The sequence below is a fragment of the Rhipicephalus sanguineus genome, chromosome 4 (assembly GCF_013339695.2).
Source record: "Rhipicephalus sanguineus isolate Rsan-2018 chromosome 4, BIME_Rsan_1.4, whole genome shotgun sequence".
NCBI classification, from domain to species: domain Eukaryota; kingdom Metazoa; phylum Arthropoda; class Arachnida; order Ixodida; family Ixodidae; genus Rhipicephalus; species Rhipicephalus sanguineus.
The window spans coordinates 58,345,579-58,370,427 of record NC_051179.1 but is presented as its reverse complement, the minus strand read 5'-3'; the positions used below and the strand labels follow the sequence as shown (position 1 = coordinate 58,370,427).

Here is a 24,849-nt window from a genome sequence, read left to right as displayed (position 1 = left end):
AATCTGCTTTTTTCCCAAATTCTAACTCGTTAATAATTGCGTTTGATATTTCGTACTCTTCTACTCGCCTCGTAGCAATGTTTGAAGCAAGAACCCGTGGACTTTTCTAATTGTGCTGCTTATCGATGCCCCTCCCACTACAATAATGCCTATATGACACTGCGGGTTTTCGTAATAAGTACATAAACCTAGTAATATGTTTGTCCTAAAAGGTGTCTATACGTCAGGCCCGTAGCCAGGGGGAAGGGCGCCTGCCCCCCCCCCCACCCCCGAAATTTTGATGACACATGGTGTTTTATCGAAAATAATGAAAATAGGCGTCTCTCTCAAATAGTCAAGGCTTTCAGCAAGTGCCCCCCCCCCCCCCCCGCGAAAAAGATTTCTGGCTACGGGCCTGCTGTACGTACTCGTATATTGTTTGACATGTATTGATCTGTTCTATTATTTTATAGCCATAGCAGAACATTTGGTTGCCATATAGTATATCAGGGACATATCTGTGCTAGCGCCAAACTACGGTGTTCTGTCGGTACGTTCAATGCGTGCCTGCAAGCAGTCGTGCTTCAGTTGCGCTTACAACCAGTTGTCACCACCTTGGTTTCAGAAGTCATGATTTAACTCTCCAAGTTGTCGGCTGTCAGCCAGGTTGCATCCCGATCACTTACCGTGCAATAAAGACTCTTCTCAAACAAGAGAGTTCCTGAACAGTGCAATCTGTTGCACATCAGAACGAACTGCCTCACGATGTCAATTTCGGCAGAACTGGGCCAACAAGCTTAATATTGTGAAGGAAATTTTCAGATTCAATAATTGAATAGGATGTTAAAGAGTGGATCTTTTGTGAGCTTTCAAAGTTTTGGATCTTCCGTGTTAATCCCTTCCCATTTACGATGAAAAGCTATATTTGATTTTAGGGTTTTACCAAATGCACGGTTGGCTGCAATTCAGTTTCAGTTTATTATTTCTTTCAAATACACCATATATTCTACAAGCAGTTTCTCAGACGTTGCAGATTTTTTAAAATCTTTTCATTTAGTCACACAAATTACAAAATATTTTAAAATCATTTGTTGTTTCTATGTGCTACTTCAAATCTACAAAATCAGCCATGTCGTATTCGAAGAAACAAAACTGGAAATTTTTCACCTTCATAGCTGTGACTTAACTTATTCTTACCTATAGAAAAGCCAACAAACTTTTGTGACGTTATGAACTTTCAAGTCTGACAAAGCAGTACATGTCTTAATGAGGTGAGGTGTCTAGTGGAGGATGCTCATGTGTGTCAAAATAGGAAACAGGAAGTCACTGTCGAATTGCAACATTCCATACTTGTGCACATTAAGGCAAGGATTATTTGCCCATCTATGAGCTGGTAACGTGTAAAATGTGCTTTGAGGCAGCACGGGGTTTCAGCAAAAGCTTTTATCGTCATCATCGTACATAGAAACGTAGCTGCATGTTTTTCAACCCTATTTTAGTGATGGCATGAGTGATGGTGTCTAGACTACAATATAAATGGCAAGAAGCCACACTAACAATCTCAAGTTTTGAACCTTTCTAGGTTTCAAGTTAAGCTTCTGTTGTTATGACATGCAAATGATGGGACATTGCTTAAGTGTATTGATCTAGAAGTGGTCCCTCAAAACGCTCAAGTGTGAAGGAACTTGCCTTACAAATTCTTGAGGTTGTATCAACGATAACGAGTGCAAAAATGTTTTATTCTAACATATCTAACTCCTTGCAAATTCGAAAAATATACAGTAAAAGGTTATTGCTGGTCAAAGGGAGCTTTCCTGGCATGCACAGCCTCCAGCATATTTAACTATATCACTCGAGCGTCACAGCACGCAGTATCATCTCCTTACAGCGGCGATATTCTGCGAGACTGGCAGAAGTATGTGCAGCAGGACGCACCTTTGTGCACCAGGACATACTACTGTCGGTATCCCAGATTATCGCAGCTGTAAGGAGCTAATACTGTGTGCAGTGGGCACTCGAGTGATATAAAAAATGCTGGAGGCTGTGCATGCCACCATTAAGAACTGTCTATAATAGGGTAGTTGTATTTGCTCTAATCTACATTAATTCAATAATGTCAATGTTTTGTGGCCCATTGTGAATGAAATGTTGAGGGTTATGGCTGTGTTTATAACCATGCAACAAAGAGGAAGATGACATGACTTCAGGGTGGCAACTAATTAACTTTAATATAGTATCAGTTTGCAAGCACAATAGTAGCAGCAGCACACACTGGTATTGTGAGGCACACAAACTGATAATGGGAAGCTATTGTACAAAACTTTCTTGAAGCTGGGAGATGATGAATAGGGCTGTACTCATTCACACATGGTATCACAGATGCAACTGTCCAGGCAGACTAGATGTTGTGAGACTCTGGTTAATGCTCTAAAAACCTTGTGTCTTCTCTATGTCATGCTATCCAGGTTACAACAGGACTTGGACACTTGTGAACTGTAAAAAAAAAGTTTGAGGTATCATTATTAATCATGTCAAAGCAGAAAAAGAAATCAAGTAGCCTGTAGTAAAAAGCAATAGCTGTGTAGTACATTAGAACACACATAACATATATAGAAACTGTACTAAAATATGTTAATTAGTAATATTAGCACATAGCACTAGGTCAGTGTCCATAAAACTAAAACTGAATGGTTTGTCACACAAGTTCTCACAATAATTGCTTTGGGGCGGTTCTTTTGTTTTGTGCTGCTGATGAAAACTAAAAGATAACACCACTTCTATTTCATAACAATTATCTAGTCATCAGGTTTGAACCAGTACTGGCTCATCTGTAATAGTATTTTTAATCAGCAATAGTGTCATATTTAATCAAGAGCTACATTATACAATATTTTGTAATAATTTATGGGTGTCTTTTTTTTTAATTTTCTAAACAGTGTATTTTCTCTGCCCATGATTTCATTCCTCCAGAGACCATAGACGATTTTTCGGTGTATTGAACTATTGTACTGAGCACAACCAGGTCACAGCAAGACCAGAGCACACTCATATTCATGCAAACCAATATCTTCATGATTAACTTTACATAACATATATAGAATCACATTCACCTACCACCAATGTCATATTGCAATCATCTCTATATAGCAACTGTCAGCTGCAAATGTTCTTTAGTTTTAGGGCAGACTTTCAATGGGTCTAGCACTGACTGCTTCTTGGATTTAATGCACTCATTTGTTGTTATGCTTATATGTGTGGCTGATTCATGCCACATGGTTGTCTCAACATGGTGCCACAAGTGTACCATGTCAAATTATAGCTAACAAGAAAATGTATAACCAGTACATCATAATGTCTGTTAAATTTCGGCTCAGATATTGTGAAACAGTTGGTATATTGAACTATTGTATGTGAAATAGGCAGTTGATTACAACTGTTACTGTATTCTATTAATTACTAGCATGCATCATGTTGTGAACTTTAACTACAAAATTCCTATTACTCTCCCTCTGCAGATTAAGTGTAAAGATTGCTGTTATTACTGTCAGTGTGTCACATAGTATATTGGTGGATTACAGATAATTAAAAATGTGTTTACGACTAACATTTCACAAATGACTTATTTGCCAAGCCCTAGCCAAGATGTATTATCTTCATGCAGTATTATGTCCTAACTTCACTTCCTAACACCCTTATTCTGTGTGGTAGTTCAGATGTGAAGTAAGCAAAGAAAGTTGAACTGTAGATGTGATTACCGTGCTTACAAAGTAACATGAGGATGCAGAAGATATGAACTGCCAATCAAATGTTCATCTGTGAATGTTACACCTGTACTTACAAGGCATCATAAAGAATGTAGGACATGACAAATGCAGAGTAAAAACGTTACTAGATGAAGACGACAGTCTACTCAGGCCGTAAGTTGGCAGAATGATGAATACTTGCTCTACACTCATTTCATAGTAGTGAGACAGCTTTGATCGGTAATGAGGGGTGTGGATAGAAATTGCTTTTTAAATTGAAGGGAGTACAATGGAGCTTGAGTGGGTATTACTGAAAAAAAAAGGAGAGATTCTGCTTTGCATCTGAGTACCAGTGATTGCGAGTAGGTATGAGCATGAGTGCGAGTGATGCAGCAAGTGCGAATGAACAGCGATTCGCTTTTACGTTTCGTTTCCTTTCTATGGTGGTTACGTGCCTTTTTGTATTGCAATAAGAATGCACGAGCGATCCCAGCAACAAGTACTACTAGTGTTTGTAAGTATGAGCGGGTACAGGACATACGAAAATATGAATGGGCAAGTGTGAATCAGCATCAGGTTAACAGTGCCAATTTACGATTCAGGCAAATGAGAGGAACTCACTTCTTTGGGGGCCGACGAGCCACCCTGAGCACAAGCTCGCCCTGGCGGACGCGCTTGAAAGCGGCGATGGCTTCGGCGTGTGAAAGGCCCTCGAAAGGCTCGCCGTTGAGTGAAAGCAGCTGGTCACCCTCACGGAGCAGACCCTCAGCCTGGCCTCCGGGGAAGATGCGCCGAACATAGATGCCCAAGGCCCCGCGAGGCGAGTCACGGCCACCTACAACGCTGAAGCCCAGGGCGCCTCGGCCAGGGCCTTTCACGAAAGTGACAGTGAGCAGTTCGCTGCTGCTCGAGACGCCTGATGCGCTGCCCACTGAGCCGGTGTCCCGGTGACGGGGCCGGCGAGGCAGTGTGCACAGCACACCGCTGCTGTACTGCTGTGTTGCCTGCAAAACAAGGAGTAACCATGGTCACACACTGGGAAGGAAAGAACTACGTTGGCAAGAAGGCAGCGATGTTGGAGGGAAAAGGGCGTGTAGCTGGCTTAAGGGAACACGGCTAGGTTGTAGACAATAAACGCAGATGTCCCAGTGAAGTGGCTGACTGGACTAGTCCGTTAGTCATACTAATTGTAAACACCACGAAAAAAACATGGGGACGAAAAGCAAACACATGGGGCAAGTGTAAACTTTATCGCGCTGACAGTAGACGAAAGCTACGTAGAAGGACACGTAGAAGGACACGTAGAAGGACAACACGCGTAGAAGGACAATACGCGCTTGTGTTGTCCCGTGACCTTCCTTCAACGTAATTTCGTCTACTGTCAGCGCGATAAAGTTTACACTATGAACAACCAACTGGCCCTTACCCTGGCTCTTCTAACATGGGGCAAGCTAGAGTACATATAGAGAGAAGGCAACGTTTCAAAACCAACTTTACTTAAGCATACGTTCAAACTCTTATCAGACGAACCCCTAATGTTAGTATGTGAGCAAAATATAAAGCGACGTCAATCAACAGGAACCGCCACTGCAGCTGACTGCATAATGGTGTGGGTGTCATTATGTGCTCAAAAAATCACTCGAGATATCGAAAACCATATCAAACGAAAAATGCTATCATGAAATGCTTACGTTATCTAGATATATGATAAATGAAGGCTTTATTAGTTTGTTCTTGCTCCCATATTACGCTGTTCAACTACCATGGGTAATATTTTGCTAGATGTGAATGCAATTACCTTATGTTCTCAATGCTCCCGTTTTTTGCAGCAATGAAATGATTCATGAGCACTGAAATAACACAACACGTGTATTTTCAGTGCATAAAAGGTATTAGGTTTGCTGACTGCACATTTTGTTGGTTGTCTCAGAACAACACCAAAACACTGTGACGGTTAAACACAACGACAGGGAAGTCTGTATCATCCATCCAGATGGCATTAGTATAGTGTGTTATTCCGGCTTTGTTGGAACTATCAGTGGGCTCTCACTGCCATGATAACGTTCAGTTACTTCTCGAAAAGGCTTCCGAAAATTTTACGGGAGAGCTCAGCAACAATCCCCCCAACATACCATAATGTGGATGTGCCTTCAACTCCCAGTAATATTCCGATGAAATCACCAACTGCGCAAATCGTTTTTTCATAATTTTAAGCACCTTATCCTTGGCATCCTCCGAGTGCAGTGAAGTGGTGAGAGAAGTTAAGCTAGTAAATTATTACAAGCATGGCATGACAAATTAGGTTCAGAGAGACTTATGTCACCTTTCATTTTGCACCAGTTCTGTTCATTGCACGTGAATAACGAGCCTATATTTTCTTACAGCAGCATCCCTATCCGGATACAACTGTGCAACACGATTGGCAAAGTAACAAAAGAATTCAACACTAAATTAGTTTGTCATTGATACAATAGTAGTCCTTTCGTAATGGCATACGGTCACCGCCAGATTTTTCAGACTCTCCTAAAGTTTGCGACATCGTTTTGAAAGACCAGGTTTTTGTCCGCAAAAAAAAAAAAGACTAAAAAAAGAAAAAATGGCTGCCGTTTTACTGCAATCATGGGCTCATATGACCCCCACCACGTAGAAAAAATATTTGAGGGCCTGTCAGTAGACTTACTGGCGTCTCGGGTGTGACGGTGTATGTACTATACCTCGTTACAATGACTCCTCTCGAGTCTCTGTAAGCTTGGCCGTGCAACACATGTGCATTGCGGCAAAGCTAACTTTTGAAAACCCCTACATCTGTCAGCAGATAGGCGCGTGATAACGCTGGTTCGACGCATCGAGATAATAAACATGACGGCGATAGTAGCATAAGGCCGTTTGCAACGTGCAGCTGAGGCGAAATGTCTGAAAAATCGAACGCCGAAGGGTTTCAGCGCCATAAATTTCGGACGTCCTATGATGTACACGGCGGGGTCCGCGAATGCATCCGAATTTCCTGGCACGTCCGAAAAAGTGGTCATTGGGTTATTGGGACTTTCATTGATGGAAGTACGTGATTAACACAAGAATCGAAGGCCCCCCCCTATTCATCTTTTTTCACCCTCAGAACTGGGAAGACGATAACGCCTTCATGACATGGTGTATTTGAGTTTTCTTTTTTTTTTTCTTTGCGCATTTGAAACTCCTTTATGCGAAAAGCTTCCTAAGGGTTGCAAGGTTCGACGTTTACTTACTTCAAGCGACAATGTAAATTGTCCTGGTAGGTAAACAAAGAAGTGCGATGCCGATCACGTCCAAATTTATCACATAATCAGCAGTAGCTGTGACAACTAGGCGGCGGCTCATCGTTTTTTTTTTTCGTTTTTTTTTTTCTTAGCTGCGTATTTGCCTCGTAGTAACGATAAATCAGAACGAAATAAATCTGTCGCGGTATCTTCCGTATATTGTAAATGACGTCCTGTCACATTCGATTACTTTGGGCAGCTTTAGTTTCAGCTTAGACTACGGACTCAATTGTCGTCGCCAGCCAACGTGACTGCGAAGCTGGCGCTGACATACAGCTCACTTCACGGAATGGCACGCTGTTAGGAGGCGAAGCCACCCTTGGGCGTGATCGCGAAAGGTTTTGCGAGGATGAGCAAAGAAAAAAATATGTTGGAGTTTGTTACGTCACCGATGTCGATACCTCATATACGTTGCTTCGGGCCTCGTAGAATCAATGAAATTTCGCTACACATAATTGATTAAGCTCATAAGATGAGGGGTAAATGGAAATTCCGCCGCGCACCCACGGCGCGGGCGATATCTAAAACGGCGTTTACGTGACACCTGTGGCTATTAAGGTGCAAAAATGAACGTGTGCCTACAGAGGTAAAGCGTGACTGTACAAACCATGCGACGCCGGGGTTCGAATCACGTGACTACGCCAAAACTTAAGCGGGCCATCCTTTTCGCGATGTCCTTCTCGAAAACGATATTTGGGATTTCTGCATGAAGTGTAATCTGCTGCCCGATTTAAAATCACGGCGAAGGTGTATATGACTGTAGGGTTCCGCGATTTTTTTCCAGTACGTCAACAAAAACGTATGTGCCACAAAAATTAGGCAAACTCCACCACTCCCCACCGGTCCACTAAAAATGAAGAACCTTGACACACGGGCGGCAAACACCAACTAAGATTGAGCACGAAACTCCAAGCGCATGCGGCAAGCCAGACAAGACGACGCATGCCACGGAACGGATAATGTGGCAAAAAAGCGCATGCTGCTCAAATGACAAACTTTACAGCAACGTACGCTAAGTTCAAAAGGTACTTTTTGGACAGACATTAGGGATTCAGTTGCACGGTGCATGATGAGCTACAGTTCTAAATTCTGTACCAGCTCTGTGTCGTGTGCTCAGCAGCTTCGCTGGTCATCCAGCAACACATAGTGGAATGGCTCACAATTTTTTTATCATAGATGTACAGTTAAATATGACTTATTTGATCACAGTTGCGTACCTGACTTTCTTTCTCGCCCTCTTCAGAGACCTCTGGAATGGTGTTGTAGTTGGCGGCCGCGCCGGGGTGGGAGATGCTGGCCCTCCGCTCGGCTGGAGCTCGGTGGGGCTCGGCGAGTCGGGAGGTTCCGTTGGGCGACGATGCCAGCGGGACTTCGCTGTAATCTTCTTCACCTTCCTCCTGCAATTACAATTAATCGACTACCTTAATTACCCCCTCGAAAATTCTGCGCGAAATTGTAACTCTGTACTGCACGCATTGAAAACTGCCACCGCTTCACTGCAATGCAGTTGTGTCTTGTGACAAAACACAAAAAACAGCGAGCACTAACTGCTGTGTAGTGAAGCCGGCTACCTGATAATGTTCGTTTACTTGAGATGAGGACCGCCATGCTTAATATGTACACGAAAGGGCCGGCGGTATAACATGCACGGTCCATAAAAAGGCGTAGATGAAAAAATCACGCCATATCCACGAAGTGAATGATGATGAGTGGGCGAAGCTCCGGAGGTAATCTGGTAAACCACCAATCCCCGTAAATTTTGCCCACTCGATCATCATACAAAGACCTGACACACAAACGCGGGGGTCCTCATATATGACGTTAAGCTCAGGGGAACGTTTATTGTCGGCGTTGCCGTTTTGCCTTTCGAGGGCGAGAGCGCCTTCACGATTGTTTTCATCCATGGCAGAAAGAGAATGTGTGGTCTGCAACACGCTTATACTTCATGGTCATCAGCGTCATCGTTATCACGTGTAGTGGGTACATTCCACTATACTGGAACGCGCTTATTCTTCATGGTCATCAGTCACCATCGTCATGGAACGCGCTTATACTTCATGGTCATCAGCGTCATCGTCATCGTTATCACGTGTAGTGGGTATATTCCACTATACTGGAACGCACTTATTCTTCATGGTCATCAGTGGTCATCGTCATCTTTATCACATGGAGTGGATACATCCCACTATGCGTGGCTACATACTACATACTACAAAGGAGGGACAGGCCCACACCCTGAGGAGCTTCGCCCCTAAAAACATGGCTGATCCCTCTGTCATAGGAATCGGTATAACACGAAAGTGAAACGTGTCTTCACAGACGTAGTTGAGCGTTTGTTGTGCATTTTTTCGCCCCAAGTGCGAAGGAATGAATGCTACAGCATCAAATTGTAATGTTACGCGAAGAATAGCAAGCCGCTCGAAACTTGCAATGCGCTGCTCAAGCACAAAGGACGCGCGGAACGAACATACACAGGATGAGCGCGAACTGTCACAGTTGTAACTTATTTCTGTGAGCAGCGCGCTCCTTTCGCAAAAGCGGCCACTGCAGTGAGCGAGGTAACCTTCGTGCTCTCAAGGAAAACTTGCAGGCAGAGCGCAAGACGTACAAACCACCGAGATCACGAGATAAGCGCCCGCACGAGCGACCATGCCCTGTCGAGGCGCGCGCTAATCCGCGTGGGGACGACTTTTAAAGCGCGCTCTTCATGGCTCTGCGCTCTTCGAGCCCTTCGCGCCATCTCGCTAGTGATAACGAAAACACGCTGTACCGCCGATCTCTGAGTACCGCCACCGGCAAATGGTGTACATAAATAGCTCGCCATTAGCATAGCAGAGATCATGTCGTCTGTGGCGGAGTCGTTTCGCGCTGCGCGCTGGCGATCGAGAAGTCGTAAGTTCGACTCCCGGTGACGGATCTTTTTCTTATAGTTTTTTCTTTGCCATATGTTAGTCTTTATGTTTTACAACGTCATATCCGTGACGGAAATGCGTCAGTGGAGCCGTGGTGGACCCCGGCATAAAACACTTTCGTGTTAAAATAACTAAAGATAACAGGTCAGCTTTTGTGTCTTCGGCGCGGCCTTGGAGAAACAAATCGCTTATTTCCTAAGCTTTAAATGGCACATGCTTTGTTTCGTGCAATCGATATATCGAACTATTTCGTATCTTTTTCGAGTTCAGTGTATCCAGGTTTTACTTATATGACGAGCATATTTTATTGACTTGTAGTCTGTGCATCTCAATTGGTTGCAACATGCAAATGAACACTTCAGTCGACTGATCAACAGCACGACCTCATGAACTATGCCTGCCGACCTATGAAATTTGTCCCAACGCTCTCGGATAATATATCTCATACGAGCTAATTTTGGACTGTAATGAACTTCATTCCGGAGGACTTCAAACCTTGGCTGACTGCATTTTATTTTAGTTTATTTTCACCGCTCCGAAACGTCAGCGCTACTCGAGCTGACGATTGGCGAAGCATGTTTTCATGCATGCTTTGCCGTACAATGTAGCGTGTGGACACTGCGGCCCCGTGCTGCATTGTACATCGCATATGCGCAGGGATCATGCGCGGCCATTGCCAAATAAGTAAATGCAGCCACGTTGCATGTTGCAAGGCTCGGATGGCGTCGTGTTTCCGGCCGCTCGCATTCGTTGGCGTTGTCAGACACCAAGTTACTGCGGCGGCTCCGTCACATTCCCTCAACAAAAGGCGAAGACCAGGGGCGTAGCCAGAAATTTTTTTCGGGGGGGGGGGGGGGGGGGGTTCAACCATACTTTATGTATGTTCGTGCGTGCCTTTGTATGTGTGCGTGTCTATATACGCAAGCAAAATAGGAAAATTTCGGGGGGGGGTTGAACCCTCCCCCCCCCCCCCTGGCTACGCCCCTGGCGAAGACAGCTCTGAGTCCCTTGCAAGGCTGTTTGTGTCCTGTCAGTGCAACTTGGTGCTCCTGTCTTTGTCTAAGGTTTTAAAATTTTCCGGCTGTTACTGAGGGACATAACCAGCGGGAACGTTCATGTCTATCGTTCGACTGCCCCAGGCTTTCCGAGCCGTACTTTTCAGTGAGCGTTTGAGCGTTAAGCCAGGGCAAGTAGATGGGGAAATAATGCGAAACGCCTCCCACCCGCACCATTTTTACATTGCATAGTTCTGGGATACATTTACAACGCCACAATCACTTAGGCATTACTGTGGGGCTCGACATTGTCTTATTCGTAAATTTGAATTGTTTTTTTTAACCTGATGACGAGTTATGGAAGCGGCACTAGTGGAAGGCTCCGTGTTCATTTGCGTGGTAGGAATCGAACCCACGACTTTGTGCTGACCGGCTAAGTGCAACAACCGTTGAGCCACAACCGCGGATTGCACGTGACGTGGTAAGGTTCCCTTTACGTAGCGTACATCAAGAGAACGACACATATTCACGTCGTTGCAGGTACATTTCAGCACGATGCTCAGGAGAACAATGGACATCGATTCTACATGAACTGCATCTGGGGCTACGGAGCAGCGATAGTTTTCTCAAGCCTCCTGTTGACGGCTCGACAATAGGCCTGGTCAGTAAATTGAAAAATGATCGCAGAGGCGATAGCTTTGACAATTCCTAGCAATCTGTACAAAAGCTTCCATCAATAAGCCTTACCTGACGGGCAACTAACAGGTGCACCACCTGGTCTGGTGTGGCAAGGAGCTGACGTGCCTCCTCGATTTCCACGCCTTGGACCTGATGACCGTTGATGACCAAGAGCTCGTCGCCCTTACGGAGCTGCCCGCTCCTGTACAGTAAGCAGTATTTGGTTATGAGCACGTAAATGATATAAGCCGTGACTGCAGTCTTTATGCACACACGACTGTTAACATGACAAAGAACTGCGAAATACTACATACTATGGTCCGCAATTAGCGGGGCGGGGTCCTAATGCCACGCGTATTGGCGCACGCGTCCAAAATCGAGTGAACATTTCACAAGCTGCAGTACGCTGCATCAACACAGACGGCAGGCTTACAGCTTGTGTTTCGATCAATATGCATAGCTGTGGTCCTAATGCCACGCATATTGGCGCACACGTCCAAAATCGAGCGAATCTTTCACAAGCTGCAGTACGCTGCATCAAAACAGACGGCAGGCTTACAGCTTGTGTTTCGATCAATATGCTTAGCTGTGACTCTTCGACTGTCCATAAACTAGGCATGCCACACACTCACGCGCCAAATGAGCTTACGGCCCGTCCCGTTTATGGTTGCTCACCTGGCTGCTGGTCCGTCCTGCTCCAAGTCGGCGACTACGTAGCCGAGCACTGTGCCGTCGGGAGCGCACTTGCCCTTGATGTACACGCCCAGCTCTCCCCTCGAGTCCTTAGCCAAGCGCACAGCCAACACCCGCGCCCCGTCGGGCGCGCTACGCACAGAAGCGTCACTCACTCGATGCTGCCGTGTAGAAACCCCTTCCAGATGCGCCTCTAGCCACAGACGCCGCCGCAGGTCATTGCTGCTCGACGTGCGCGGTCCCAGGTCTCCGGCACCAGACACATCCCCGACACTGCGGCACCCCAGATCTCCGAGGCTCGCGCGACCCAGCCGGCATTCCTTGGCGCTGTCCTTCGCTACATCGTTGTTGCCAACGCACACGCTAGTCCACGACGATGCGCTCTTGAGCGCCGTCGCCTGCAAGTGAGCATTGTCCACTACGTCGTGCGACGGCGGTTCTTGCGAGCCCGCCCTGGACAGTACGGGTGACTCGAACGATGTACAGCTGCGACCTTCTGAGGACGTCGACGAAGACTTCTTCCAGCGGTTGCGCAGCAGCTTGCGGTCTAGTGTCCAGGCCCGAAACTGCTCCAGCTTGGAGCTGCCGGTGTTTGTAGGCGTGGACCTTTCTGAGCGTGGGCTGGACTCGGGGGCTTCTCGGCTGCCACAGCTGCTGCTACTGGTATTACTGCTATTGTTTGGCGTGGTTGCGTTCTGCGAGTTGTCACCCCACCGGAGGACGGAGAACAGGGATTGCGTCTTGCAGCGCAGGCTCTTGCAGTCGTACGGCGTTACGTTGTGGTCCTGCTTCGAAGACTCAAGCCTGCGATAAAAAAGAAACCATGGGAATGCTGCAATGTAGAGAACTCCTCCCTAATAACACAAAGTGTTGCCATTTTATCACGTCAATACGGAATTAGGAAAAAGTGAAAAATGGTGCTTACACACAACAGCGCTCGCGTGACTCCCAGTCGCTACTGCGCAACTTATTTATTTATTTATTTATTTATTTATTTATTTATTTATTTATTTATTTATTTATTTATTTATTTATTTATTTATTTATTTATTTAATACTGCAGACAGGTGGTCCAAGCTGGGAAGACTATTCATGAGAGTTTTTGTGTACGGATCCCAAGCTATGTATGCATATTCCAGCTTGGGCTATAATTAGTGAGAGGCAGCATAGCAGTTTTACATTGGAAGAGGCTTTCTATAAAGTTCATGCCTCCAAAGGAATACTATTTTCAAGACTGAGGCGTAAGTGTTATTTATTGTGATTGTTCCATGATAGCGTGTTGTTATGGGTGACTCCTCTATTAGCTATTAAGTTCATGTATGGGTGATGAATCTAACTTGTACATAAAATAAATGGTGATTTCTTATGTGTCATTCGTAGTAATACACTTTTAACTGGCTTATCGTCATTCCCTGGCAACTAACTGCGCCATGCAAGAATATTATTTAAACTATAACATAAACTAGTTAGGTCACTGATGGAAGATGAATGCAGAGTTACTATTTTACAGCTATCGTTGCTACCTCTCCAAAATGTGAAGCTTGTGCTGGCTCATCGAAGCAAGCACACGTGCACTTGTTTAATATCGCAGAGCCTGACATGTTATGACAGGCGCCATAAGATGCCACAATAGAGAGCTCCCTGATCTATATTATGATCTAATATATATTATTATGCTATTATGATCACTGGATGCACTGCACACATTTACCCCTGCACCACCGGCAGACTGTCTCACCTGGACTTGTCCTGCCTGGAGTCCTTGAATGCAGAACTTGGAGACTGTAGGGAGATTCTGTGCAGAAGCGCGGCTGCGATTCGCTGTACGTTGGAGCCTTCCTGGGACGATGCGCGGCGCTGAGACGGTGCCGTGGACGGCGTCGTTGTGGTCGCGGTGGTCGCCGCCGCCGCCGACGCTGAGCGGGGGGTCGTGGATGTGACGTCAGTTTTCAAGGGGTGACTCGCGGGCTCGGTGCCGACGATGCGTGGAGACTGCACGGTCCCGTTGGCCTGAGTCATTCGCCTGTATGAAGAAAACAAATTGTCCTCGCGTGTTGCTACACCTCACGTGACCGTGTACAGGATGCGCTCGACCGATCATGTGTTCTTCGATAAATAACTTTCAAATACTTTCGACAAAGGCGTCATTATTCGATACAGAAACATAACCACATAAGCACATATATATATATACAATGGACAAAGAGGAAAGCGGTAGGGAGGGCTGATTCGTGGCCGATTCTCGAAGTAGTTGTGAGCCATTAACAGAAACAGCAACCACAGGCGTAGCCGGGGTGGGTGTGGGGGAGTTGGGTTTGCGGTAATGAAAACCTTCATTTGTGATGCAGTGGTGCTCTCTCTTGACATATTTTGGTATTGACTTGACGTGTAGCGCCCTCTTTTGACATATTTTAGTACTTAGAGCGCGACGCCAAGCGACGACATGAAACGACAGCATGGACACCTAAAGTGCTTCGCACTTCAAATAAAAACGTATGGCGGTGAAGTGTAACGGGCAGCGTACCTCTGTGCATGCTGCTGGTAGTGCGGCGCCGGTGCAGTACCAGCGGCGGCTGCAGTGGCCGTAGCGAGCGCTTCTTCGTTGGGGCTGTCTTCCCCGCCGTTCTTGGTGCCGTCGCTCTCGTAGCCGGACTCGTCCGAGCGGTGCTGCGTGGAGCTCGCCAGACTGGCCGTGTCGCCGGCACCGTGAGCGCCGACGTCTTCCTCGAGCGGCGGGGTGGGCGGACCACCACCACTGGTCGTGCTGCTACCACTGCTGGTACTTCCAGCCTCCTCGGAGCAAGGAAGGTCCTTGCAGCCAGACACCCTGTGAAGAGGAAAGGTTTATGCATATAACCATAGGCGTGCGCAGGGTTGTTTATTGAGGAGAAGGAGGGACACTGTTCACACAATACATTTCGGAGTTCTTGGAGAGCGGCATGAAAATTTTATAAGAAAGAATGTAGAAATGTCGGCAATACCTCTTACACTCCGTAATTTTGAACCCATGCTTCTTAACAACAAAGTGCATACTCAGAAAGATTCAGAAACATCGCTTTAAATGTGAGAACGCACTATAGTTAGGGTGCACGGTTCCTTTCCAGTGAACACATTGGGAAATACATTTTAACAGCCAAGCTGTTAAAGCTATAGCCGTAACTTCTGCGGCCTACGGGTATGTGCCATGCGGCCCACGAGGAAACTATCATCATCATAAACGGGTATACGCCACAGAAATGGGGTAAATCCCACTACTCACCCCTGGTCCAATAAAATTGAAGAAGAAGGCTATCGTCATCAAACGGGTATGCGGAAAGGAGCCAAGCCAAAGAGTAAACTCGACAAGCTACCGGCCCACTCTACCGACAACCTAGATACAACCTAGTTCTGCCTAGCTACAACTAGAATGAGCAGCCCGTAGATGTATGAGAGGTGCGAACGTTGGATTTCAGCGCAAGGTTCTGTCTCTGGAGTTTGGACATCCGTGTCGTGTCTGCGAGTGTCTGTGGTTTATCTCGAACCTCTCTGCGCTGAGAATCAACGTAGAAACAACCTAGCATCACCTAGCTAAAGCCTCGCAACGACCTATAAGCAACCTAGAAACAACCTGCATCACCTAGCTAAGGCCTAGAAACAGGCTAGAAGCAAACAGATTGGTCTTCAGATTTCGTCCAGTGTAGCTGTTTCATGCCATGCTCGGCTTAGCGCAAGCTTTGCCAATTTTTTTAAAGGGGATTTAACTGGAGATATTGTGTGTTCATTGTTCCCATTACCCATCGTCCCTGGCATAGGCTTGCGCAGGGACGAGGAGGGCGGGGGGGGGGGGGCGAAGTCAGAGTGACAAGAAAAAGGTGTCTCGCCTATAAGTCGCTTCAGGCAAATGTATAAGGGACCTATATTATTGCCAATCAGTTCTTCGGAATACCGCAATGTATAAGGTACCGTGTCACTTTTTTTTGTATGTCTTAACATGCGCCTTCCAAACGATGTTTAACAGATCCCAGCAACTAACCCAAGCTGATGTCCTGTTCAACTATATAGCCCACTTACCCATCGATGACTGCCGCCTCGTCGAAGCAGTCGCGACTGTATCGGCCACCCGAATGGGCCACAGCCAGCACAGCAGTGTCCAGCTCATCGTGGTCCATCACGTCCGCGTCGTGTAGCGAGGCTTCGATGACCAGAGCTGAAGTGGAACGGCTGCGGTACATGCGGGAAGACGTCTTGCGGACCACAGGGCCCAAAGAGCGCTCGTGCGGAGATCGCTGCTGGCGTGGGGTCGCATTCTGCGTGCACTCCTGGTAAAAACCGCCGTCCTGCAGAAACAAAGTCATGTTAGTTCAATTAACCGCAGAACTGCTGAAAAAAAAAGTACCACTGCGTCTGCGATAATCTCAAGTTTTCAGTGTCACAATGTAAGTTTCTTTTTTTTTTTCATTCTTCACAGTCTAATTTTCTGAGTGTGATTAGTGTGTAAACGCATCTGAAAGAGCTGGGCAGACACTTCTGCTGATTTCCTGCAGAAGTTCTCCAACGTACACACCAAACTAACTTTTTCCTCCTACATTAATTAATTCCTTCTGCAGCCTACGCTTAAGCTTAAATACAGTCAAATGCTTTCACATTTCATACCGATTCTGTATGTGACCACATTGGTAATTGAAACCGCGACCCTTCGCACACTACTTGGCGGCGGATCCATGAAAATGGAAGCTTCAAGCCGATTACTGTGTTAGGAAATTTATCTCTCTTCTGATATTTTTCATGTCTTTTAATAAACATTATTTTTAAAGTTCACCACATTTAAAGTTGCACCACATGGCGCTGTGGTGCAAGAATAACTCGCACGTACCACCGTCATCCCCACTATGGGGCCGAACGAAGCAGAACCAGAAAAGGAACAATTAGAAAACCAGTGGGAGGCCCTGCTGCTGACGCATGACCTTGGAAACCAACAACAGCAGGGCCTCCCACTTGTGTGTTGGTGGGCGGCTGTAGCGAGCCATGGCTACCTGGACTGAGGCGGCCACCCAGCTTTGGGCTTCAAGCCTGGTCACACAATAAAGCTGATTCCCCCCCCCCTTTCTCACCCCATTTTCTCCTAATGTCACTTTTCTGCTTTTTCAACATTCGGTGTCTGCTACAAGCATCTATCTATTACTGCTGTGTCCAATTCCCTTCATGGCGGCAATATGTCATGTTTCTCAATGTCAACCACAGTATGCACTTCCTGCAAACCGGCCTTCGCTACAGTGACACGACCAGCTATGACCACTGGATACATGATAACAGATTCCACACACCCTGCTTCGCTTCACACAGCACCGGTCTTACGACACACATCTTATACACATGTACACACAAAGTATTACTCCTTATGGGCAAGTCTATGTCGCAACAAAGAAAGAAACACTACAGCACTTATGCAGCGCACTTACTCGTCTATCCTGGAGACACTCAACGCTCCTCGAAGCCTCCCGCGACGACAGCAGGTCCGTCACGGGCAGTCTGAGCGGCTGGGCGAACGTGGCCAGTCGCTGCGGCCACTCGACCAGGCTCGGACGCTCATCGGACAGCGAGATCGGCGTTGGGGGCAGCGAGTACTTGTGCGGGCCCACGCAGGTCTTGCGGCCCACGCGGCTGAAGGCGAACCCTGCTGCCGGGAGGAAACGAGAAATGCCATTTCAGCGTTTATACGGACCGGCCCAAGATAGGGCGCCGCGCGGTCTTATGTGTGTGTACAGAAAAACGCCTCTAACGCATATATATAATGCCGAGCGTGCACTGAGGCGGCAAAGTTTATGGTCCTGTCACGCGGCATGATCGCAGGCGCGTGCGGCCGGGCTGTCCGTTTTGTCGGTTGAATTGACGACGTGTTTCCTTCGCGGGTATAAGTTTTCTTCGGAACGTGTAACGTATAGGATGCCCATTTGGGCGCTCACGCGCACCAGGTGGTGCGGCCAAACAACTGCTCGACGAAGCGGGCAGGTGGACCAGCCGTCGCTCGAAGATTTGTGCATAGACCATTCTGGTTTCTGGTCGGGAAAGCTGTGACGCGAACTCTTTCTTCATTTTGAGTAGGGTTACGTCACGTTTATATTACGTCATGTTCATGTTTATTTTGCAAGGGTTACGTATTAATAACGTTCATGCGAAACAGATACCGCGCACGCAAAAGCATTTCTTTTAATGCTTAGTACTTGCAACTCAATAACAAAAACTTTTGACTACTGCAGTCAGGAAACGCGCGTATTTGTGCGTTGCATAATAATGGCGGAAGCTGAAACGCTGTGCAGGAATGCCATTTCTTCAAGGAATCGAATTCAGTCGCCTCAGAATATCTCTGTAATGACACACCCGCTTAAAACAAAATATTCATTCGAAATACGCCACAGGAACGAAGTATTAGTGTCGTACATTTTGAGCTATTTAGTCTATCAGACGTAGTCGAAGGGGGGGGGGGGATAGATTGGGGCATAGTGCACTTGTTTTGATTGAGCACAATGATGAAGATGTACTACACAGTGTGATGTCGCAGTTGCACCATTGTTATATCTAGACGGGAGTACTGAAATTCGCGAAAAAACAAAAGCCGTCTAGAGGACTTTCCCGTCCTGCCTGCGTGAAATCTGATATCGCTTCGCACCAGTTTTCCCCTTCAAAAGTTCCTCATCAAACAGACGCGCCTAGTGTCAAACACTTATCGCATGCGAGCTCGACATAGCATAGGCTTCAACACCTCGTTATCGTCTCGGTATACTGCGGAATCTCCGTGGAATTTAAGTACTTATCTCTCTCAGCGTTATCGAGAAAGAAAAGCTGCTCTTAATGCTTATTTGGTTTAGAGAATGATACAGGCGACGCTGCAGAGAACACATCTGAACGGTATTTCGTCAAACGCTGGCATGTGACAAAGTAGGTCAATCACGGGCGCTATCGCAATTGCGAAGATTGCGCAGAGCAACCACGGTAAGTGACACATTACGAGAATACTTGCGCGGTCATAAAACGAATTGAGGTCATGGCCAGGGTTTCTGTGGAATTACCCACAATGTCGAAATATAGTGCGCCTCTCGTACAGAAGGAAATATATATATATATATATATATATATATATATATATATATATATATATATATATATATATATATATATATATATATATATATATATATATATATAGTTTCTGAAGCAGTTTTCAGGTCAGCATCCACAAAAAACATTTTTGAACTAACGCCCGGCAAAACAAAAAAGAGGGGAAAAAATAACCTTTAGTGTTCCAAAGTAGGGCATAGAAATTATTATACAGAAGTACAATCTAGATGGAACACACAATAGAACATTATTTGCTTTTAAAGAATACGCGCATAACTTGAGTGAAGGTCATACGGTTTACCGCATTCGCTCGCTCAGTACCAGCATTGAGAGGATGTTAATGTAGAGTATCCGCTTTTATAACAAATAAGATAATGCATTTATAGCTACTGAACCCCTGCCTCGTTCCATTAAATTTACACTACCACAAACTACAGCAGTTCTGGTTAGAAAAATTCGCTTTATTATTTTTTTGTTTGTTCTTGTGCATAAGTCAAGGATGGCAGACTCAGTGCAGCAAAATGCTCGTAAAAGGCGCAGCTAAGCTGTATCACGTAATAAGCGACGTGCCGGAATAGCCTGCTTCCCGCGACGTCGTCCTATATACGCCGCACCATGGCTTTTATATCTAATCTTCATTCACTTCCGACCTAAAAGAGCCTCCAGAAAGGATGCCCGATGGCAGGCGCGTAGCCAAGGGGGGGGGGGGGGTTGGGGGGTTCAAACCCCCCCCCCCCCAAAATTTTTCAATTTTGCTTGCGTATATAGGCACGCACACATACAAACGCACGCACGAACATACATAAAGTATGGTGAACCCCCCCCCCCCCCCCCGAAAAAAATTTCTGGCTACGCCCCTGCCCGATGGTGTTCGCTGTGATTGCCGTCGATGCCGCTTCGTTTCCCCCTTCGTTCGCAGTCTCATGGCCCACTTCGTGCAACGCGTCCATTGTCGTTGAATTGTTCATTTATCCAAGGGCAGCCTATAGCGCCTTCTTTTACGCTATTTTACCCGATATACCCGTAATTACGATTCGACCTATATAAGGAAATCGTGACGAAGGAATAACGAAATTGCGCTATTCTTCGTGGCCTGCAGAAACTGCCCACGATTCCGCACCAACGCACACGTAAGTGCATCATTAAGATTATCCGTGAAAGGGGCTTCATTTCGAAGTTACCGACTGCACAGACGGAGGCCTTTCTTGGGAAGGCTGAACGAAGAGCGCCGAAGTATGTGACCACGGCAGGGGGCGAATGGAATGGATAGTTTACCTACGAAAACCGGAAGTACGTGCTCGACCGGAAGTGACTGGAAGAGAAACGAGAGTGAGACTCGTTGCTCGTGCCACTATTACTTAAAACCGCAATGCCAAATAATTTGTTTACATAAAACATCAAAGCGGCGACTGGTTAAAATTACGCTACCCCCCCCCCCCCCCGATTCTCATATACTCGCACCTGCGAAAAAAAAAAAGAAAGAACGACCGACTGCGGGGCCACACACACACCGTCACCGGATTGGCTTTTGGATTTTACTTTAGTCCCAAATGCCGTTTCGTGCCCACGTATGGTCTTCGTCACCACCAGCGCTATCTTCTTGCGTTTCTTTTTCTTGTTGATCGCCCATTCTCTACCGTCTATTGTCTCCTTTTTCGTCGTCGTCGGTGCGGTCGCCTTCCGCTCACGGGACCGGTGCTATACGCTAGCGATTATTCCGAGAAAGAAGAGAGACGACGAGATGAGTCAGTGCAACGGCGTCCGCATCCACAGCCACAGTTCCCAAAATGGGTTCTTCTTCTAAACGAAGACTGCACACCGAGTAGGCTTCCGTTCTCGAGAGTGGGAGAGAGATGCGCTCGAAGCTGTTGCGAGCGTCGGTGGTCTAAAAAGGGGTGCGGAAGAGACAGCTCACACCGGCGCACTGCAGACCTCCCCGGCGGCCATGTGCGGGCCGAGGTCTGAGACAAAGGAACTGATGACGAGACAACGAGCAGGCCCACACACACGCACCGCCCCAGTGGCCACTTTCTCTCGTTAAAGCTAAAGGTTCGAAGAGACTCGCAGCAGAAAAGGAAAAATACCTGAGGCCGGATGTGACCACGTAACCAACTCCGAAAGAGGAAAGTCTATAAGGAGTCCGGCACTATAGCATGTTCAATGTCGTCTGCATGGTACCGGGCAACGTTGGTACCAGGTTATCGGTAAACCCCTTTAGATGCCAGACGCTGGTTACGTAGCGACATCTTCAGAAACTTCGTCTAACCACAACACCATTACATACGTCATTGTGTTACGCGCAACGAACGCGCTGCTGACTTTCTTGCGGGCCACAAGCCTGACCGAAACTCTGTAAACAGTGTAGTCTATGTATGTGTGTGTGTGGTTATCAGTGTATATATCATAATCATCACCCTGGAGTAGCATGGCAGGCGAATAGCCAGGCAAACATCTCCAGATTTTCATTAAAACATTACTCTCGCTCTCTCTCCGTGGATGTCTTCTTTGAAACGGAGGACGAAAACGAAACGGAAAGTGCAAAGACAAGGAGGTTAACCATGCAGTAAAACGACCGGCTTTATAAGGTAAGGTGCTTAAGATTGCACTACGGCCGAACGTTTACTCTAGCAACTGCTACTTAGCTTTCTATTGTATTTCATGAGCAGCCGTGGTGCAGGTCAGCGGTTGGAAACCGAGTTCTCCAATGGCGCAGGTTCCTATAGGCTGCTCGCAACTCCGGCTATGCTTTGAGCGCGTATCTGTTGGAACGTGAATTAAACGCTTTACAATCGTCATTTATGGAATGAAAAAAAAAAAAAGCTGTTAAATGTATAAACTCAGCTGAATAAAAACAAGAGCTTATTAGGCATTTAGCTTTGGTTACAATGCGTGCCTCGTTCTTGTATTGTTGTTTCGCGCGTGATAGTTTCCTTGTCATAGGGGACACCAGCCAGCGCACTTCTTTCCGCTCTCTAATCGCCCAGTTCAAGTATTTTACCATGAGCCCAGAGCTGATTTCGCAACTGCGGTGACTAATAATGTACTCCATTTTCGTTGCAGCTACTGCGAAGTATATTTCCAAGCCACAATTCGGGGCGTCGCCGCAGGCCGTTGTCCCAGCAGCTGCTCCATAACGGTTATCACGCCATCACGCTGCATGATAACGCAATCCATACACCTGCCGCCCTGAATAAACGGTGCGTGGCCCGTTCCTGTACCACTATAAGCCTTGCCAGGGCAGGCACATGATATAGGACTCGAGCGCCCTTGATGAAGACGCATGCGGTAGCGACCGGGCTCGGCGCTGACACGGCATTTGGAATAGCGGCGCATCGCTGTGGAATTCAGCACTATAAAGCCGAACCAGATGCAGCTCCACTCTTATAAACTCACCTCGGATGATGATAATAACATGTGGCTCCTTCCCGTTCGGCGCAAGGGCCACTCTTGTCCGAAAAGCACCAGAAATTCGTCTTCCGAACCACGGACAGTGAGGCCCACAAGCAGGAAACGACGCTAAAGCACTTACCTTCTCCATCTGCAAGACAGTCGGCAACGCCACTCTGTGGCAGTCACCTTCCTCTTCATGCACTGACCCGAAAGTTGCTATCGCTGTATACGCCGACTCCGGACAGCATATAATAAGACTGGCCACATATCAGACCACCTAGGTTTTTCCGTTTTCCAGGAGACCGTTGCGAGCCCCCCCACATGGAAGATTGACAGCTCGCGCCACTGCTGCCTGCTCCGGTTATACCGTAATATACCGGAGCCGCAGCTCCTCGTATGTGATTACGTAGCTACATTCTGAAACACGAAAGAAAGAATAGAGGTCGAGGGATCCGAAAGAAAATACGGAATTTTCCTAGGCGCCTCTCATTCGTCCCGGGGAGATAATAATACCCCGGAGGTGAAAGTGGGCCGCATTGTATCCGTAATGACGCCCTGCGCCGAGGGCTGCGCGTGGACGCGCTCAATTTGTGCATTACTGCTGCGTTACGCGTATATGTCATCCGGCTGGATATCCCCCGCACGCCGGCGGTGCACCCTTGTTGAAACGAAACGGGCACACACACGCACACTTTCTCCCCTTTGTGAATGTGCGGAGCGTTTCGGGGACAACACACCTCCGATCACGGAATGAGAAAAGGAAGGATGAAGCAGCGGCAGGAGCAAGTTTTATACGTGGGACTCCACGAGAAGTTCTTGATGGAAAGAATAGGGTATGCGCTTTCGAGAGTGCCACAAGTTCAACTGAATACTGTAACGTGAACGATCCGAAAGGAATCTTCAAAGATCTGAACGAGGAAGAGACCACCGCGATGCTCTTGCTCCTAAAGATACGTTGGATACAACACCATTGTCGGCCCAGCTGCCCTGATCCCGAACTTTCGTGTTGTGTACAGATTTACGAGTGTAAACTAGGCACTGCAACATAACATTATTCTGCTAAGCAGGCGCATAACACGACAAAAATATAAACAGCGTGTGGGTAAACTGACAGTCCTACGTCGAAATAGAAGAGAACGAAGTAAGGAAACGCAGGGAGGTTCCAGATGCACTTCTGGCTTGCATCCCTGCACTGGAAGAAAGCTAAACAGCAGCGACGGTGAAATGGTAGAGCGTCCGCCCCCAGTACGGAAGGTACTGGGCTCGATTCCCTGTGCCACCTCGCACCACCCATCGATTTTTCTATGGGGGAGAGAGGCACGCCGACCTAATAATAATAATAATAATATCTAGGGTTTAACGTCCCAAAACCGAGGCACGCCGACCTGGCACTTTGTGTAGCTATATGTACTCATCTTGAGAAAGTGGTAATTCGTAAACTGGAGCCACTCTCATCAAAGGGATATGCAGCGGCGACGCGAGCTGCCATCTTCCTGGAAACTTAGCTTCCGAAAAAGGTATTATAAGGTGTTCAAGCATTCTTTATAAGGTGTTCAAGCATTCTCAGCCGTGCCTGCTCAATCACGAGGTAGCACGCACTGTAGTAGCGCGTAGTAGTAGTAGTAGCGCGTTGCACTAGTAAAGGCGCACCCGGTTTGCCAAACTTCACCAGCTGTCTGGCATTTTTCTTTATCACCGTTAAGTATATACAGATATTCGCACATCAGTCACCATGTGGAAATGGTTAGTGGTACTCGCCACTAGCAAATGGTTAAGTGGTACTCGCGTGGAAAAACACTTCGCACAGAGCAGTTGAGCGATAAGCGAGAGAGACGCGTTAGAACTGTACATAATCTTTCTACCTGATAAAGCCGTTCTTGCGAGGCCTGCGCGCCGAAACGAGACGCACCTGCTCTGCTCTTCGTATTGCTTATTCCATGCAGAGGTTCAGATGGCGCGCACGTCTTCCCCGGCGGAATCCAACCGCGTCTCTCTGTGCGAGGAAGCGTGTTTTGACGTATGTGTATATCACTTCGCGATGCCGCGACCTCACACGCCGGAGGGCCTGACA

At 46.9% G+C, this 24,849-nt stretch overlaps 1 protein-coding gene across 2 annotated transcripts in view; it reads right to left on the bottom strand.

The window, feature by feature from the left end:
- Window positions 1-2,181: 2,181 nt before the first annotated feature.
- LOC119390045 (uncharacterized) overlaps window positions 2,182-24,849 on the bottom strand; it is a 182,387-nt gene continuing 159,719 nt past the window's right edge. Inside the window, exons 4-12 of one of the 2 annotated variants that reach the window (XM_037657565.2) lie at window positions 17,732-17,949; window positions 16,344-16,609; window positions 14,818-15,120; window positions 14,032-14,316; window positions 12,276-13,097; window positions 11,670-11,802; window positions 8,233-8,412; window positions 4,344-4,726; window positions 2,182-2,472 (exon numbers count right to left, since the gene is read on the bottom strand). In XM_037657565.2, coding sequence (XP_037513493.1) covers window positions 2,427-2,472; window positions 4,344-4,726; window positions 8,233-8,412; window positions 11,670-11,802; window positions 12,276-13,097; window positions 14,032-14,316; window positions 14,818-15,120; window positions 16,344-16,609; window positions 17,732-17,949 — 2,636 coding nt within the window. In that variant the 3' untranslated portion in view covers window positions 2,182-2,426. The remainder of the gene's footprint in view (window positions 2,473-4,343; window positions 4,727-8,232; window positions 8,413-11,669; window positions 11,803-12,275; window positions 13,098-14,031; window positions 14,317-14,817; window positions 15,121-16,343; window positions 16,610-17,731; window positions 17,950-24,849) is intronic. The other variant, XM_037657566.2, reaches the window with a different exon arrangement.